At 36.6% G+C, this 16,724-nt stretch overlaps 1 protein-coding gene and 1 long non-coding RNA gene across 2 annotated transcripts in view; both read right to left on the reverse strand.

The window, feature by feature from the left end:
• Positions 1-627: 627 nt before the first annotated feature.
• Positions 628-4,771, reverse strand: LOC107595401 (uncharacterized). The gene is made up of 4 exons (XR_001610264.1): positions 4,574-4,771; positions 3,077-3,131; positions 1,571-1,611; positions 628-657 (listed from the first exon to the last, which is right to left on the reverse strand). It is a non-coding gene; the product is annotated as an uncharacterized lncRNA (long non-coding RNA).
• Positions 4,772-5,176: 405 nt separating this feature from the next.
• LOC107595431 (myosin-binding protein H-like) overlaps positions 5,177-16,724 on the reverse strand; it is a 16,970-nt gene continuing 5,422 nt past the window's right edge. Inside the window, exons 4-10 of the mRNA XM_016285834.1 lie at positions 13,274-13,441; positions 10,671-10,877; positions 10,441-10,580; positions 9,596-9,755; positions 8,875-9,011; positions 6,254-6,440; positions 5,177-5,199 (exon numbers count right to left, since the gene is read on the reverse strand). Of these exons, the coding sequence (XP_016141320.1) occupies positions 5,177-5,199; positions 6,254-6,440; positions 8,875-9,011; positions 9,596-9,755; positions 10,441-10,580; positions 10,671-10,877; positions 13,274-13,441 (1,022 nt within the window). The remainder of the gene's footprint in view (positions 5,200-6,253; positions 6,441-8,874; positions 9,012-9,595; positions 9,756-10,440; positions 10,581-10,670; positions 10,878-13,273; positions 13,442-16,724) is intronic.

Below are 16,724 nucleotides of genomic sequence, written 5' to 3' on the forward strand. Positions count from 1 at the left end.
ACAGGAACCCTGAGAAGTCGATAATGAACATCATGCATAGCACATAGTCCTTTCAAAGTCTCTGCATTCTCACAGGCACATTTATCTTCATGCCTGTGTGTGTGTGTGTGTGTGTGTGTGTGTGTCCTTCAGTAACCCGTCTGCTCTCAGCTGAGTTTCCACTGGTTGGGAAGGTGTCTGTACAAAGTTTGCGTCACAGAAAGAAATAATTTCCATACTAATGAATGTCACCCTATTCAGTCTTCCAAGGCTCCGCTGACAGTGTTCAGGGTCACTCGGCCTGCTGAATCCTGAACGTTCCTGTAAATGTTACATTCGGTTCGCTGACATTATGACAAATGACAAAAGACATCATGTGGGTGAAAGGCTATCGTTTAATTGAACAAACACTCCTGTAGGTCCGGATGGGACTTGATCCGAGTTACATCACTGGACTCAGTCAGGGACGAGTATGTGCGGCGATACACAGACAAGAATGGATACATGTCACAGGCAGCTGCTGATGTCAATGCCATATAATAAATATATGTGCTTTTTCATAATTGTGAGGCCAAGCATTAAATTATGAAAAAGGAGGAAAATGTCTATTTTTATATATATTTTTATTTCATATGTACATGTTTTTTTTTCTCATCAGCAAAAGACGTCTTCACAATTCTACAAAAGTGAAAGAAAGAGTAAAATTAGTAATAAAAAATTACATATGGCATATCCGTTGAACTGCATATTATGCACCAAGTTGCTTTATCGTTAATGAAAACTTAAATAAAATACATAAAAAAACTATTTTAGCTAGTTGCCAAGGCAACATTTCGGTTTAAACTACTAAAATAACTCAAACTAAATAATACAAAATAAAAATGAATAAATCATATATAGGCATATTTAAAAAAATTAAAATGACCAAAAAATGTAAACTGTGAAACTGAAGTGAAACTATACTAATAAAATCTAATTAAACATATTAACAAAAACTGTAATAGTATATTAATGATTTTAAACACTGCTTTAAGAAATTAAAATGCTTAATGAACACATTACTTTTAAATAATATAATAATATAATTAACTATTTACACCCTTAACCACTGTAAAATGGGAGGGAAAAAAAATATATAGATAAAAATAAATAAATAAATAAATAAAACTAAACTGACACCAGAAGCTATAAAAATAAAATCTAATTAAAATATCAGTAATACTAAAATAACACTGCTTTAAACCATTAAAATGGTTAAAAACTACGTTCCTTGGCAGAATATGTGTTTATTCTTCTTCTTATTAATAATGAAATTAACTGTTTATTAAATTCACCATTTTAAAATGGGAGAAAAATATAAAATAATTATAAATTATAAAAAATTAAGACACTACAGTCACTACACATTTGTTCTACAAATGTGTAAATAAAAAATAAATAATTTTTTTTTACCAACAAACAGGATCTCAACTTTCTGCATTAATATAGGATTCAACTGATACTAGGTTGTTGCATGCATGCTTTATAATAGCTTTGAAGTGGCTTATCAGAGCTGATGTTGGAGCTGGAACATTCTGGAATGAGTTCTCACCTTTTGAGAGGGATCCCACATTTTCTGTGCCTTATTTGGGACTAGAGCGCATGCAGAGAGGAAGAACAAGGAACAGGTGTCAGTCGGCCTGAAATAGTTCTAACAATCCAAGCAACATGTTTTACTGTTTTCTGTGGTGAGATCTAGCAGTAGATGTCTGAGGACTCATCAGGGTCTAACGGTGCACAGTCAGGCGGATGTAATTTAGTCTCTCTGCTGGTACACGTATAGAGTCATAACGAGTTTAATTTATGGGGAATTGCCACTCGGACACTTCCAGCAGCAGGGGCCGTAATCTCCAAGTTTAGTGCCCCCCATGTAAGGCCAGGCTCGGAGGGGAAGACAGATGTCTTGTCAGGACCCAAATAGATAGAGAACCAAATCTCTTTTTGGCAATCCAAAGCTCCTTTTCCCAAGCAAAAACTCAAAACTGTTCTTTTGTGTTACATTTTTTGTGACAAACATGATAAACATGTGATAAATATTTACATTTAGTAATTTAGCAGATGCTTTTATCCAAAGCGACTTACAAATGAGGACAATAAAAGCAGTCAAAACTAACAAAAGAGCAACAATATATAAGTGCAAATGACAAGACTCGGTTAGCCTAACGCAGTACACGTAGCAAGGTATGATTTAGAGGAGAAAATATACTCAAGTTAAAGTATTGGTATTTTGTTAAGTATAATGTTTTGTTAAATATAATTTTATTATTATTATGTTTCAGTACCAAAGTCTACATTTGTGTCAAAAGTAAAAAATTCAACAATAAAAATTCAACATACAATTTAAACGTCTTATTGTACAAAATCAACTATATGAAATTTTCCATTTATATATTTGACTGAAAAATAAAAATAGAGAGGGTATTGTTAAATATTTACTAATGCCAAAAACATATTTCAGTGAGAAAAAAAAGTTTTCAAGCAAAGTTAGGGCCTTTGTAGGCCTAAATGAAATACTGAGTGAAATATATCATTTTTGCTTTGGAAATGCATAAAGAGTTCAAAAGTCTCACCAAGGCTGTATTTAATTGCTTAAAAAATACAGTAAAATCAGTAATATTATGAAATATTATTATAATTTAAAATAACTGTTTTCTTTTGTAATCTATTTTAAAATGTAATTTATTCCTGTGATCAAATCTGTAATTTCAGCATCATTACTCCAGTCCTCAGCGTCACATGATCCTTCAGAAATCATTCTAATATGCTGATTTGCTGCTCAAGAAACAGTTGTGCTGGTTCATAAAAATATGTGATGTATTTCAGGATTCTTATATGAACAGAACATTTAAAAGAACAGCATTTAATTGAAATTGAAATGTTTGTAACATCATAAATGTCTTTGTCACTTGCAATCAATGTAATGCATCCTTACTGAATAAAAAAAAAAACCTTACTGACCACAAACTTTTGAACAGCAGTGTCATTCTTAAGTACAGCAATGAAGTCAAATTACTCTGGAGCTTTACACTTCTGAACACATCTAAAAATAGAGACTGACCTGTATGAATGTGGGTGTTGAACTTATTTCTTATCAGCATCAGCAATCACAGGCTCTGTTGGGAACGAAAGCAAGAATGCAGTTCAGTCCACTGGCTTTCAAAACATTACGTGTGGGATAAATGTCCGTAAAGTTATCACCCGTATAAATACGCATGTTAACCATCCAGCGACACTCCAGTTTTATCTCAGACATGTGCAAACTCTTGTTCTGTCTGACATGCTCATCTTCTCGGCTTTCAAAAGGCTGTAAATAATTTTACAATAACAATAAATCTGTCCGACCCAGTGAAGACACATGTGGAGTGATAACTTGACAAACATAAGAACAGGTCCCGGATTGGGTTAGGCATTTGTATTAATAACTTGTTGCATCTTTCCCAAAAAGACTCACGGCTGTTTTAGATCAAAAGGGTTCTTCTACTAAATACTGAGCAAAGGGTCTGAATACTTAGGACCATGTGATATTTCAGTTTTTCTTTTTTAATAAATCTGCAAAAATGTCAACAATTCTGTGTTTTTCTGTCAATATGGGGTGCTGTGTGTACATTAATGAGGAAACAAAATTAACTTAAATGATTTTAGCAAATGGCTGCAATATAACAAAGAGTGAAAAATTTAAGGGGGTCTGAATACTTTCCGTACCCACTGTAGCTTAGGTTGGATTACACTGATATTACATGTCAATGATATTGATAAGGCGGCATGGGAATGACTGCAATCTGTTTATTACACACTGAAGATCATCTGACTATCATTACAGTATCATCTGATAGACCTAGACATCTATTTTACATATTTATCTTAAGCTAGTTGCCTTTCAATGCTAAATATAAACTCCATATGTCTGGAATCATTTGTTTTTATCATTAAAGTGTTTTATATCATTCCATGAATCAACATGATTTGATTTTCTCTTTAAAATACAGAGCTTCTTTTCAGCACCAGCAAAGTGTTCTTGATTTGGTTCATGAATGTATCAGTCAAACACGTCTGCATGATGTTGAATCACTCTAAATGTGGCCTTGACTAAATCTACAGAGCTGATTTAAATGTACATTCTCAGTATTTTGCACATAACCCAATATAATATGCAATCCTTTTGGATATTTAAATGGACCGTAATTCAATTCAGTCGTTTTAGACCAATGAAATGCCACAACTTTTCCAGTCATTCATGATTACGTGCAGAAAATGATTTCACAGCCACTGCACTTCCATGAAATATTATGGAGCTGAGCATAATTAGATAATGCGTTTAGTCTCTATAGACATTTTCATGACTTTTCTGGGCTTTGAAATCACAGTCAGACGATTTCCATGGCCATGAAAAAGAAAAACTCACTAAGGACAGAAAACCCTGTTTTAGTTGGTTTATAATGTTGTCAATCAAGACTGAGACTACTCATCATGACTGGAAATCCTTTTTTGCACGTTCCAAACTGTATCACTGGCACCTTAAAAACACACGTGTGTTAGGTCTACGACAGTCACTTACGTTTAACCTCCAGTTTGCAGGTAACCAAGGCCTCTCCGTGCGGGTTCCTGGCCCTGCAGGCGTATACGCCACCGTCAAAGTTGCCGGGCTTGCGGATCTCTAGGGAGCAGATGCCCTGGTTGTTAATTTGCCTGAACTTGGGGTCGTCACCAATAATCATCTGATTCTTCATCCACTCGATCTTGGGCTGCAAAGAAGTCAGAAAACAATAAAAATGTGACATTTGCAGTCTATAATTGGTAAAAAGATGAACAAAGACACTGGAAAGATCTATTTCACAATTGTTTTTTTTCACACAACGGCCAATGTCACACTCTTTATTGGAAGTGATGTTCTTTTGATTATTAAAATATTCTTCACCATAAGAAAGAATGTTGTTTTAAGAACTGTTCACTGAAAGGTTCTTTAGGGAACCAAAAATGGTTCTTTTACTATGGCATCACTGCAAAAAACAAAACAAAACAAAAAAACGCTTTTGGAACATTTTCACATTTTTTATGAGTGGAAGAGAAATGAGAACAATTTTGTTTTGGTGGCTTAGGCTAATATGGAAATATTTCATATATGTACTGATAATAAAAACTAGGCATCCCAGATAAACCGCTAATGGTACTCTTTCCATTGAGCTAAAAGTTACACAACAATATAAGGCTATTTCACACTCAGTTTTTGGGATTGACAACCGCATTTTCTTTACAGGTGTGAGTCTCGAAATGTCCCGTTCACACAGCAGCTTACAGTTCTGTTTAGAATACTGTCTGTATGAACGTGCAACGGGAGTCAAGCCTGTATTCCTTACTAGTAACCATAGCGACAGTGACCAAAGTAAAATCAAAGATGGTGACCTGCATAAAACTGAAAGTCTTATCACTTTCTGACACGACAAGAGAGAAAGAGATCTTTCGTCAAATCTTCATCAACCGACAGCAGCTTTTATATTTGGGTGGAGAGTGGAGCATTCGACTCGCGCGCAGAGCACAAAACTGATGGGAGTGGCTCCAGTGGAAAACTGATGGAATCTAAAACGTTCAGATGACACGCAGCTCATTTCTCCGTCACTGTAAGTTACCGAAATGAATCAACATGATTTGATTTTCTCTTTAAAATACAGAGCTTCTTTTCAGCACCAGCAAAGTGTTCTTGATTTGGTTCATGAATGTATCAGTCAAACACGTCTGCATGATGTTGAATCACTCTAAATGTGGCCTTGACTAAATCTACAGAGCTGATTTAAATGTACATTCTCAGTATTTTGCACATAACCCAATATAATATGCAATCCTTTTGGATATTTAAATGGACCGTAATTCAATTCAGTCGTTTTAGACCAATGAAATGCCACAACTTTTCCAGTCATTCATGATTACGTGCAGAAAATGATTTCACAGCCACTGCACTTCCATGAAATATTATGGAGCTGAGCATAATTAGATAATGCGTTTAGTCTCTATAGACATTTTCATGACTTTTCTGGGCTTTGAAATCACAGTCAGAAGATTTCCATGGCCATGAAAAAGAAAAACTCACTAAGGACAGAAAACCCTGTTTTAGTTGGTTTATAATGTTGTCAATCAAGACTGAGACTACTCATCATGACTGGAAATCCTTTTTTGCACGTTCCAAACTGTATCACTGGCACCTTAAAAACACACGTGTGTTAGGTCTACGACAGTCACTTACGTTTAACCTCCAGTTTGCAGGTAACCAAGGCCTCTCCGTGCGGGTTCCTGGCCCTGCAGGCGTATACGCCACCGTCAAAGTTGCCGGGCTTGCGGATCTCTAGGGAGCAGATGCCCTGGTTGTTAATTTGCCTGAACTTGGGGTCGTCACCAATAATCATCTGATTCTTCATCCACTCGATCTTGGGCTGCAAAGAAGTCAGAAAACAATAAAAATGTGACATTTGCAGTCTATAATTGGTAAAAAGATGAACAAAGACACTGGAAAGATCTATTTCACAATTGTTTTTTTTTCACACAACGGCCAATGTCACACTCTTTATTGGAAGTGATGTTCTTTTGATTATTAAAATATTCTTCACCATAAGAAAGAATGTTGTTTTAAGAACTGTTCACTGAAAGGTTCTTTAGGGAACCAAAAATGGTTCTTTTACTATGGCATCACTGCAAAAAACAAAACAAAACAAAAAAACGCTTTTGGAACATTTTCACATTTTTTATGAGTGGAAGAGAAATGAGAACAATTTTGTTTTGGTGGCTTAGGCTAATATGGAAATATTTCATATATGTACTGATAATAAAAACTAGGCATCCCAGATAAACCGCTAATGGTACTCTTTCCATTGAGCTAAAAGTTACACAACAATATAAGGCTATTTCACACTCAGTTTTTGGGATTGACAACCGCATTTTCTTTACAGGTGTGAGTCTCGAAATGTCCCGTTCACACAGCAGCTTACAGTTCTGTTTAGAATACTGTCTGTATGAACGTGCAACGGGAGTCAAGCCTGTATTCCTTACTAGTAACCATAGCGACAGTGACCAAAGTAAAATCAAAGATGGTGACCTGCATAAAACTGAAAGTCTTTTCACTTTCTGACACGACAAGAGAGAAAGAGATCTTTCGTCAAATCTTCATCAACCGACAGCAGCTTTTATATTTGGGTGGAGAGTGGAGCATTTGACTCGCGCGCAGAGCACAAAACTGATGGGAGCGGCTCCAGTGGAAAACTGATGGAATCTAAAACGTTCAGATGACACGCAGCTCATTTCTCCGTCACTGTAAGTTACCGAAAGCACACATGAAAACACGTAACACACAGTAGACGCACGTTTGTGCGGCAGAGCAGCTCTCTCTCGCACTGTATGACGTGACAGACAACTAGTTGTCCAGTCCTGTTCCGTTCACACAGCGCGTGCGTTCTGAGAATGCGGTTGTGAGTCCTGAAAATTTACAGGTGTGAGTTCGGTTACAGAATGCGGTTGTCACACCCGTAAATAACCGAACTGTGTGTGAATGTAACCGTATTCTCAAATACAGGACTGACAACCGTATTCTGCTGCTGTGTGAACGTGGCCTAACATGCATCACGTCACATTTCCTTATAAAGTTAGCAGCCACTGGGTTTTTATTCACCCACCAAAGCCATTTTTACATGCATTTGGCACTTGGAGAGTGTTCATTTTGGACACTTTCATTCGTGAGTCTGTCTGATCCCAGTGTCACGTATTCTCAAATACAGGACTGACAACCGTATTCTGCTGCTGTGTGAACGTGGCCTAACATGCATTACGTCACATTTCCTTATAAAGTTAGCAGCCACTGGGTTTTTATTCACCCACCAAAGCCATTTTTACATGCATTTGGCACTTGGAGAGTGTTCATTTTGGACACTTTCATTCGTGAGTCTGTCTGATCCCAGTGTCGTGGCCTCCACATATCGGTGTTTGGAAGCTCACCCCATCATAGTGATGTAGGAATCCCACTTATCTGTCACTCGTCTAGTTATCTTCCCCTCTAGGAGCTGCACTATCTCTGGTGGCATGTTAGTGGCGGATTCCTACACTGAACTGTTGAACAGCTCTTGATGGATTAAGTGTTGATTTTGCGACAGACTTCATTACAAAATACCCATCAGCACCATCTTTACAATAATGTAACACATTACTGAATTGCATGAGGCTGGACTGCTCGTAAAGATTCAGATGACGTTTACACCTGAAGTGATTCAGGTGATCTGATTCAAAGTCCATCGGATGTTCTGCAATAAGATCTCTCAAACAAACCACATTCAGATGTAGTCAGAAATGCATGTGACCACATTGCATTTGTCGTGTAAACACTAATTACCATTAAACAGTGCACTAAAACAAGAGTATTAAACTTTATTATTTGCATGCAGATTAAAAACTGATTGTAAAAATGCATACATACATAATGCAGCACATGAGCATGTGCATTGAAGTTCAATTAAATAAAATAACTACAAGCCTTCAGTTTTAAAAATGTTTTTCTTGGTTATGTGAATGTTAGAAAAGACATTAAGGGAACGTTCCATTTTAGAATTTTGCAAACATGAGAATGTTACTTTCGAATGTTCTTTAAACCATTTGAAACTAACAAGTAGGAACATTAGTAGGAAGAAAAACATTTTAAAAACATCCCATAAACAATGTATAAATAATGTTTTTGTGCTAATGTTTTGAGAATGTTATTAAAAAGTCCAGATAAATCTGAATGAACGCTCTATTAATGTTACTGGAACAATGTTTGTTCATAACCTTGTCAGAACATTCTGAAAACTATTTCCAGCACACTTGTTCTGCTTATGTCCCATGTACCTTAGGGAATCCCCTAACGGAGCAAAGCAGCTTGGTGTTATAGCCAACAGTAGTGCTGCGGTTTGCCAGGGGGGTGGTGAATTTGGGTGCCTCGCTGAAGTCGTGTTCCTTGTACTCTGGAGGCTTGTAGTCAATACCTATAAAAACACATCATGAAGATCTGTGAAGTAAGAATAACAAGAATAGCCACTGGATGCCTGAAAAACACTGCAAAACTTTTGCAAGACTTGTGAGGACTTGCATGTAAATATTTGTAAATTGAATGCAAGTCACATTGGAAAAAAGCATCTGCCAAATGCATAAATGTCAAAAGACAAGACCAGGGTTACTATTCTTAATTAAAAATAAAACTACTAAAACATTTTTGTTAATTAAAATAAAGCTGAATTAAAATAGAATTGTTTGATGAAAAACTTCAAACGAAAATGTTGCCTTTCTAACTGGATCAACTAAAAACTGAACTAAAATGAAATAAATGAAACAAAAATAAAAAAAAGCACATAACAAAATTACAAAAAATATTTGTAATTATAATTATAATCAAAATTTCAAATGAAAATATACTATCTATATGTTAGTATCATTTCAAAATATTAATAAAAAATATAATAGTACTTAAATAATACTAAAAATATATGTGTTTGTGTGTGTGTGTGTGTATATATAAATGAGAAATACAATTCAACTGTCAAATACACAAAACGCAGAAAAGCTGGTTCACCTGTCTTCTGGATGGTGGCTGAGGTCTTTGTAGCAGTGGCTTCTTCACTGATTCCACACTTGTTCTCAGTGAAGACCCTGAAGATGTAGGTGTTACCCATGATCAGGTCTGAAACAGTGGCATTCATTCTGTGATAATGCTCCAGTACTGTGAACCAGTCCTGTGGAGAGACAGCAGCACAGGTCCATCTACTCCAGACACGACTACTGACAGTGTACAACTGAGCTAATTAGATCATTTGGCTGACTAGTGCCACTGAAAGGAACGGCATGAATAAACATAGTTTTCAAAACAGTTTTATGAACACGCCACAGTCTGCCATTGATACAATAAACACAATCCGGCCCCACTGGTCAAAGCAGTGTTGATGTGGAGGACTAGATGGGTCGGTCAAAAAACTTAAAATGGGAGAAATTTAAACTATGAATGGCACAATTATAGCTGTCTCTGAATGTTGAGCTTGGATAGTAAAAAGTATTGTAACACCAAGAAACATTGTTGACACAGAGCACTTTTTCCATTCTGATGCGCTACTTTTCCATTGTTTTTCTATGTAAACATGCCACTGCACTCACGTTTTGTGTCTTTCTCAGCATCTCACACATGAGCGCCATGCTGTTAGGATGCCGTGTCAAGATAAAAGAATTTCAACTTTTACACGCAACGCCGCTCATCAATGTCAGTGCCAAAACTGTGGACCAATCAGAAGACCCAGGAGGCGGGGCAAGCGGTGCAAGCATCCAAACAAACATTGCACTGTCTATTGCAATGTTACCATGTTCAAAAAAAATCACAGTAATACCATGTTATTTTTTCATAAACAAAATTTTTTAAAGAGCTTCTACCCCTGTTTTTTTGTCAGCCTTCTGGATGCTGTATCCAGTGATTGCTGTATTTCCATTATCCTTGGGTTCGGTCCATTCCAGAGCAACATTGAAACCCCAGGAGTCCACGATCTTGACGCTGGCTGGAGGTCCAGCCAACTCTGGTGAACAGGTCAACAAAGTAAATTGTAAAAAAAAAAAAAAAAAAAAACTAACCTAAACCGTGGTCCACGGTGTGTATGAACACTTACCAACAATCTGCAGAGTCAACTGGGCTTTGTCCTCAAAGCTGTCCACTTTCACACACATCTCATACACGCCGGAGTCGGCTCTCTCGGCGGCACGGATGAAGAAGATGCTGTCCTTGTCGCTGTTGCGGATGTTCACCTTTTTAGTATCCAGAGGCTGGTCATCCTTTGTCCATGACACAACAGGTTGCGGTTTGCCCTGCAGGTAAGAAAATAAGACAGGTTAGCTGCAAATTATTTGACAAAATCAACTTTTACCAGATATATTAATTGAAAACAGAGTTAGAATGGACTGATTGGTCTTCTTCTTCTTGCATTTTTTTCCTTTCCTTGAGACAAAGAAGTTTAAATTATTGTATTCAATGTGCACTTAAAATATGTTCAAATTTTAAAAGTATATTTTAAACTTGTACTTGCAGATTATGCAGTATTAATGAAATAAAAGTCTACTTAATTATACTTAGAGAAAACATTCCTCACTGTTTCCTAACACAAGTTCTGAGAACGTTCCTTGTTAGCTAGGATAGCACTATTTATTGAACCAGAAAACTGACTTGCTAACCTTAACGTGACCCTGGCTTCCAGAGCGCAAACTAACTGTAATTTCACCCTGAGCTGCAGTCAGCCTGTTTCATCTTGTGCTGGTTAAACAGTCTGCAGCAAAAAACTACCAAAATCTTTTGCAAAACCATATGCAGATGCACTGAAGTTAAACACAGAAGGAAACAGAAGACTAAAAACATTATGAGGAGTCAATTACGCTAATACACCCTAAGCTAGCCAACATGCTAATGGTGGCTCTGTTGGACTCATCACGGCTTAAAATAGATCAGTCCTATTACACACCTGTCACTAATAACTTATGATGGAGAGTTTTAGTTACATTAAAACTGCTGAATTACAAATAATTCCAAAGGCTGCATCTTAGAGTCGCAGTTTAGCGTTGATTTCTAATGGACGCTAGTCCATGCAACAAAATATGACATCTTTTTTTAGTACATGAATGGAATTAAAAAGCTTTTGCATTTCAGTCTGCATTTTAATCTGCAATACAATGCATATAAAAAGGTGAATTGGTATCTGGAAATATCCTTGAAGCATTAGCCAGATGCTAACTCTTACAAGCTACAGCATGCCTCTAAATAAACGTAGCATCTCTAGCGAGCTAAAAAGTCTCCTGGGGTAACCTTAGATGCTACTTGACTTCTTATGCAGTGCGAGAACATTTGGGAAATGTATCCCACCCTCCGACTCGACCCATTCACACTTGTCGCCATCGCTCTTAAAGGAAGTAGCTTGACACTGGTCAAGGCGGCTAGCTGTCAATGGCTTTGAAGCCATGTAAAACCTTCTCCATGTAATCTTTGTTAATGCATAGCACTTAGCAACTAACTATTTTCCAAGGATATGCAACAGAGGTTTTTCTCATTGGAAAAGACAATTCATGACATGCCTCAGTGCATTGGAGGGAATGTAGAAAGAAGACCTTTAATCGGAGATCTGCCAAACTTTCCCTCCCCCTCTTTTGCGTAGACCAGATTCAAATTACATTCCAATCCCGCTTGACTTTCCATTCTACATTTATGATTTCTTTCTTTAGACGCCGGACACCCTTGGAGTATGTAAAGTGACTGCAAGCATTGGTGCACGAAAACTAGTTTACATAACGGCTGCGATAATGTGGCGAATGTGACATACTTGGACCTTTGATGAAGACGATGAAGCCTACTTTAAAAAAATTATTTTTTATTATTATCAGTATTTATTTTTTATGTATTTTTATTTATTTTAATAATTTCCTTTTTTATTTGTGTGTGTGCGTATGTACACAGTGAGTGTTTAAGTGGTTATACATGTGTCATAAATTAAAAAAAATTATAGTCAACATGGACATTTATTGGTGAAAGGTCAAGGGATTAGTACATTTAATTTGTACTGAAAAAACAATATAAAAACTTTGAGAAAAAAGCACTACTAAAAATCTGTCTAAAGTCATGCAACAACAAAGATTTCTTTCTAGCAAAAATATTTCTTTCTGGTGTTTTTAACACTGCTGTCTGATCTGAGAGGGTTTGTAAGGCAACACCTCTTCGCACTAAAGCCAGACGCTTGTCAGGTAGATTTATTTTTTCACAACTGGCAACCTCTCAGAGCCAATTAGGGGGCCCTGTAACACAGCATGAGCGGTAGGGTTAACGTGGTTCCAACTTCACCTCTCGAGATAGATAGCTCTAAGGTCTGGGATACTTGAGACCCGAGAACTGGCCCCCGATCTTTAGAGCAGCAATGGCTGGGTAACTCTATGTTCCAACATTTACAGTTATTATGTCTAAGGAAGACTGGCTTTGGATGCAGGAGGAAGGAAAATTATGAAACTTTTCAGCATGGCTCATGAATATTAAATGAATGACACCACGGTCATTTGGCAGCTATATCAGTAATGCATAAATCTTGTGGTTTTCTGCTTGGTCATTGTTGTTTTATGTCCCTGGTTGCACTTTTTTTTCTGTGGCCAAGCAAAGGAAACTCAACATGGCATGATTATTTATGAAAAAGGCAGGGGGAACTTAAAGCTACAGTATCTGGGAAGTAAAATGTTGACTTACCCACAACCTCTCTGACCAGGACAGCGTCGGCCAGAGTGGCAGGAGGGCTGCGGCCGCCAGGGTTTACGGCCACCACCCTGATGTTCAGGCGGTCACCGGCGGTCTGGTTCTTAATGATGTAACGGCAGGACACAGTCAGCTCCTCGTTAGCGACTTTCCAGTCACCAGCTTGGATGGAAAAATTAAAAATGAGATGCAAGATCATCCAATATGATTTACATCCCAATAACTATAATAAAATTGATTGTTGATTAATTGTTGAGCTTTTTGAAAGGCAAAATTTTTATAATAATACTTAATTATAGTAATACTTTTAATAGTTTGATTTAATATATATATATATATATATATATATATATATATATTTTTGATAGCTTGATAGCTGCAAGAGAGAAAAAAAGATTATTCTTAATTTACCAATAAAATGCTTTATATTTCATTTGGAATATGATAGATTCTTATTAAAAATCACATTAATCAATTAATCATAAATTATATATAGCATATTAATGTTGGTAAGATAAAATCAAGCTACTGAGGTCACTGGGTTCAGGCATTTTCTTCAGTGTTGCATCATATTGTCAAAAGTTTGTTCTCAGAAATCTGAGAGAGAAGCCCTTCAAAACATAAGCAATCTAATAAGGCGAAAATGAACAAGCTAATGCACAAATCCTCAAAACTTAATTGAGAATGTTGCGTAATATAACAGACGTCCCTCTGCTGATGCTTTTGAGACACAAAGAGGGTCAAACAGATGGCTGGGATTTCTTAAGAAGGGGAAGCTATTACCTGACTGATTATCTGCGAGCAATACTCGCTCTCAACAGCATACTACTGACTCAGCGGAAACGCTAGTGGTCATGTGGATTGCCTGTCGGGGGTGATTTGATTTCCGTTTTCCTCAGATAGCCCTCGTTTATCACGGCCTGTCTCATAAAGCAATCGGTGAAAGCTCATGATGAAGTCCACCTTGAGGCAAAGTTGGGGAAAACTCGGTTATACTTACACGCTAATGCTCAAAGAAACACACACACATATTTCTCACAGTGTAATATGTTTCGTCCTCTCTACCTTGACAAACAAACTTAGACTCAGTGTTGAAAAATGACCCTGCGCTACATTTCCCAGAGAACACGAGCAGCTGTATAAGAACTATATGATTAATGAGTCGATGTGCTGCACATTTCATTCAGCTTGTGCGAGAACATCTGCACAACTGTTGATGTAAAGTCTGTCATGGACTTTACTGCGGAGCAACCGCTGCCTGTTTTATTCAACAACTCCATCTGCTAACTAAAATGTACTTTTGCAATTTCAACCAGAAATATGTTAAAATTATAATTGTTGAAATATTTTGAGAGTGCAAATGGAACTGTGACTGTTTGTGTTTCTCATAAAAGTATGAACAAATCTTTGTTTGAAACTAAAATCAATAGAAACCATCATAAATATTCTTAATGGTTTCCACTACAAAACCCATTACAACCATTACAAACCATCAGCTATTAACCATCAAATCCATTAAAAAATGGTTTCCTGTAGTGTGTTTTGGGACACATTCCATTAGGATTTATTGGTTTTAACAAGCCACCAATAGAAGGTGACCAGTTACCAGTAGAGACTCACAGGGTCCATTACAGTTTGCATTAAAACCATTACAAATTATGTGATGGTTTCTGTTGTTTTTTTTCTTCAGCAGGGTTTATATCTAACATGCTATTAACACGTTTTAGCACATTGTTAACGTGTTGCTAGCAGTATTTACCACATTACTAACGTGACTTACAAGTTTCTAGCATATTTTATCATGTTGCTAACCTGTTTAACACGGCATGATTAGCATGTTGATGGCATGTTTTAAAGATTGTTAACATGATTAGCATGTTTCTTAGCACGATTAACGCGTTGTTAACATGTTGCTAACACAATTAGTATGTTGTTAACATGTTGCTAACGCGATTAGCGTGTTGTTAGCAATTCAGGTATGCCTAATCAGATATTATCTTACTGTAGGGAGATGAGATGGTCTGAACTGTGTTCCGATCGATATGATCCCTACACAGTGTTCATTGCTCCCTACTCCCTGAGCAGGGGAAATCCGTTGAAGTTTACTTCACTTCGGAACATGGCTGGAATTGGGAACCGCTGATGTAGCCTATTGTAGTAATAATGTTGTCTCTGGTATTCTGGTCTGTCAGCGTATATGCGTTCAGGAGCGTGGCTTTGGACGGCGATTGGAGGGAGGGTGGGATGTTCGCTTTCAGTGCTATCAGGCTAAAGTTAGCATTTTCCAAGATCTCCTACTGCACCTTTAAATGGCTAAACAGATGCAAGAAAGAAAAGACCAATCACAACAGAGTATGCAAATGAATGTAAAACAGAAGGCCAATCACAGTTCCGTATGCAAATATAACAATGGCATCATCAGCACTGTATTTGATAAACATTCTAACAATGCAAGTCAATGGGAGATTTTCCCTTTCAAAAGTTTTCAAAGTATACTGTTTATAAAATCAAACTAAAAATGAATAAATAAAATTCTCTTTATTATTATTAAAACTTTTTTTTTACTAGAAACTTTTTTACTTTTTCTAGAAACATGCCATCATAATACAAGACTGTTTAGGATGGTTGCCAAGGTGTTGCTATAGTGCTCTACGTGATTGGCCTTTGTATTGTTTTCTTTCATTGTCCTGTCAGTCACATGGTTTGCGATTACTCATCTGCACCTGGTTACCACTACAACCTTAGGGATTTGCATCCCATTAAAAATCATAACAAATGATTTTTGATTAACTGTGAACATTGATTGTAGAGCTTTTGGAATGCCAATTTTTAAATAAAATGCATTAAAAATAATTATATAAAAACTGACATGAACTATTATTAAAGTATTATTATTATAAAAATTAATAAATATACATTTTGAAATGCGTTATTTAAATAATATGCAAAAATATTAAGAACTTTTCATAATTTTATTGCATTCTATTAATAATCATAAAAATTGATTGCTAAATAATTTCACATTAATTGTAAAGCTTTTGGAAAGGTGATATTTAAAGGGGTCATATGATGCGATTTCAAGTTTTTCTTTCTCTTTGGAGTGTTACAAGCTGTTTGTGAATAGATAAGATCCCTAAAGTTGCAAAGACTAAAGTCTCAAAACCAAAGAGATATACTTTATCAAAGTTAAGACTCGTCCACGCCCTCCTAAAATGCCTCGTCTACGTCACGATGTGGTAAGATTTGCATAACGCCGCCCAAATGTTCACGCAAAGAAAGAAGGCGTAACTTTATTGTTGCTGCCACCGCCATGTTGTGAAGACGCTGTGTTTCGTTGCGAAAGCGAAACTACTTTGTTTGGTCTTCCAAAAGAGGACACGACTAAAAATCAGTGGTTAAGTTGTTTTTACAACATTGTTCCAGAACACTTCAACCCAAATATTCA

This window comes from Sinocyclocheilus grahami, unplaced genomic scaffold (genome assembly GCF_001515645.1).
Source record: "Sinocyclocheilus grahami isolate Dianchi unplaced genomic scaffold, SAMN03320097.WGS_v1.1 scaffold202.1, whole genome shotgun sequence".
Taxonomy (NCBI): domain Eukaryota; kingdom Metazoa; phylum Chordata; class Actinopteri; order Cypriniformes; family Cyprinidae; genus Sinocyclocheilus; species Sinocyclocheilus grahami.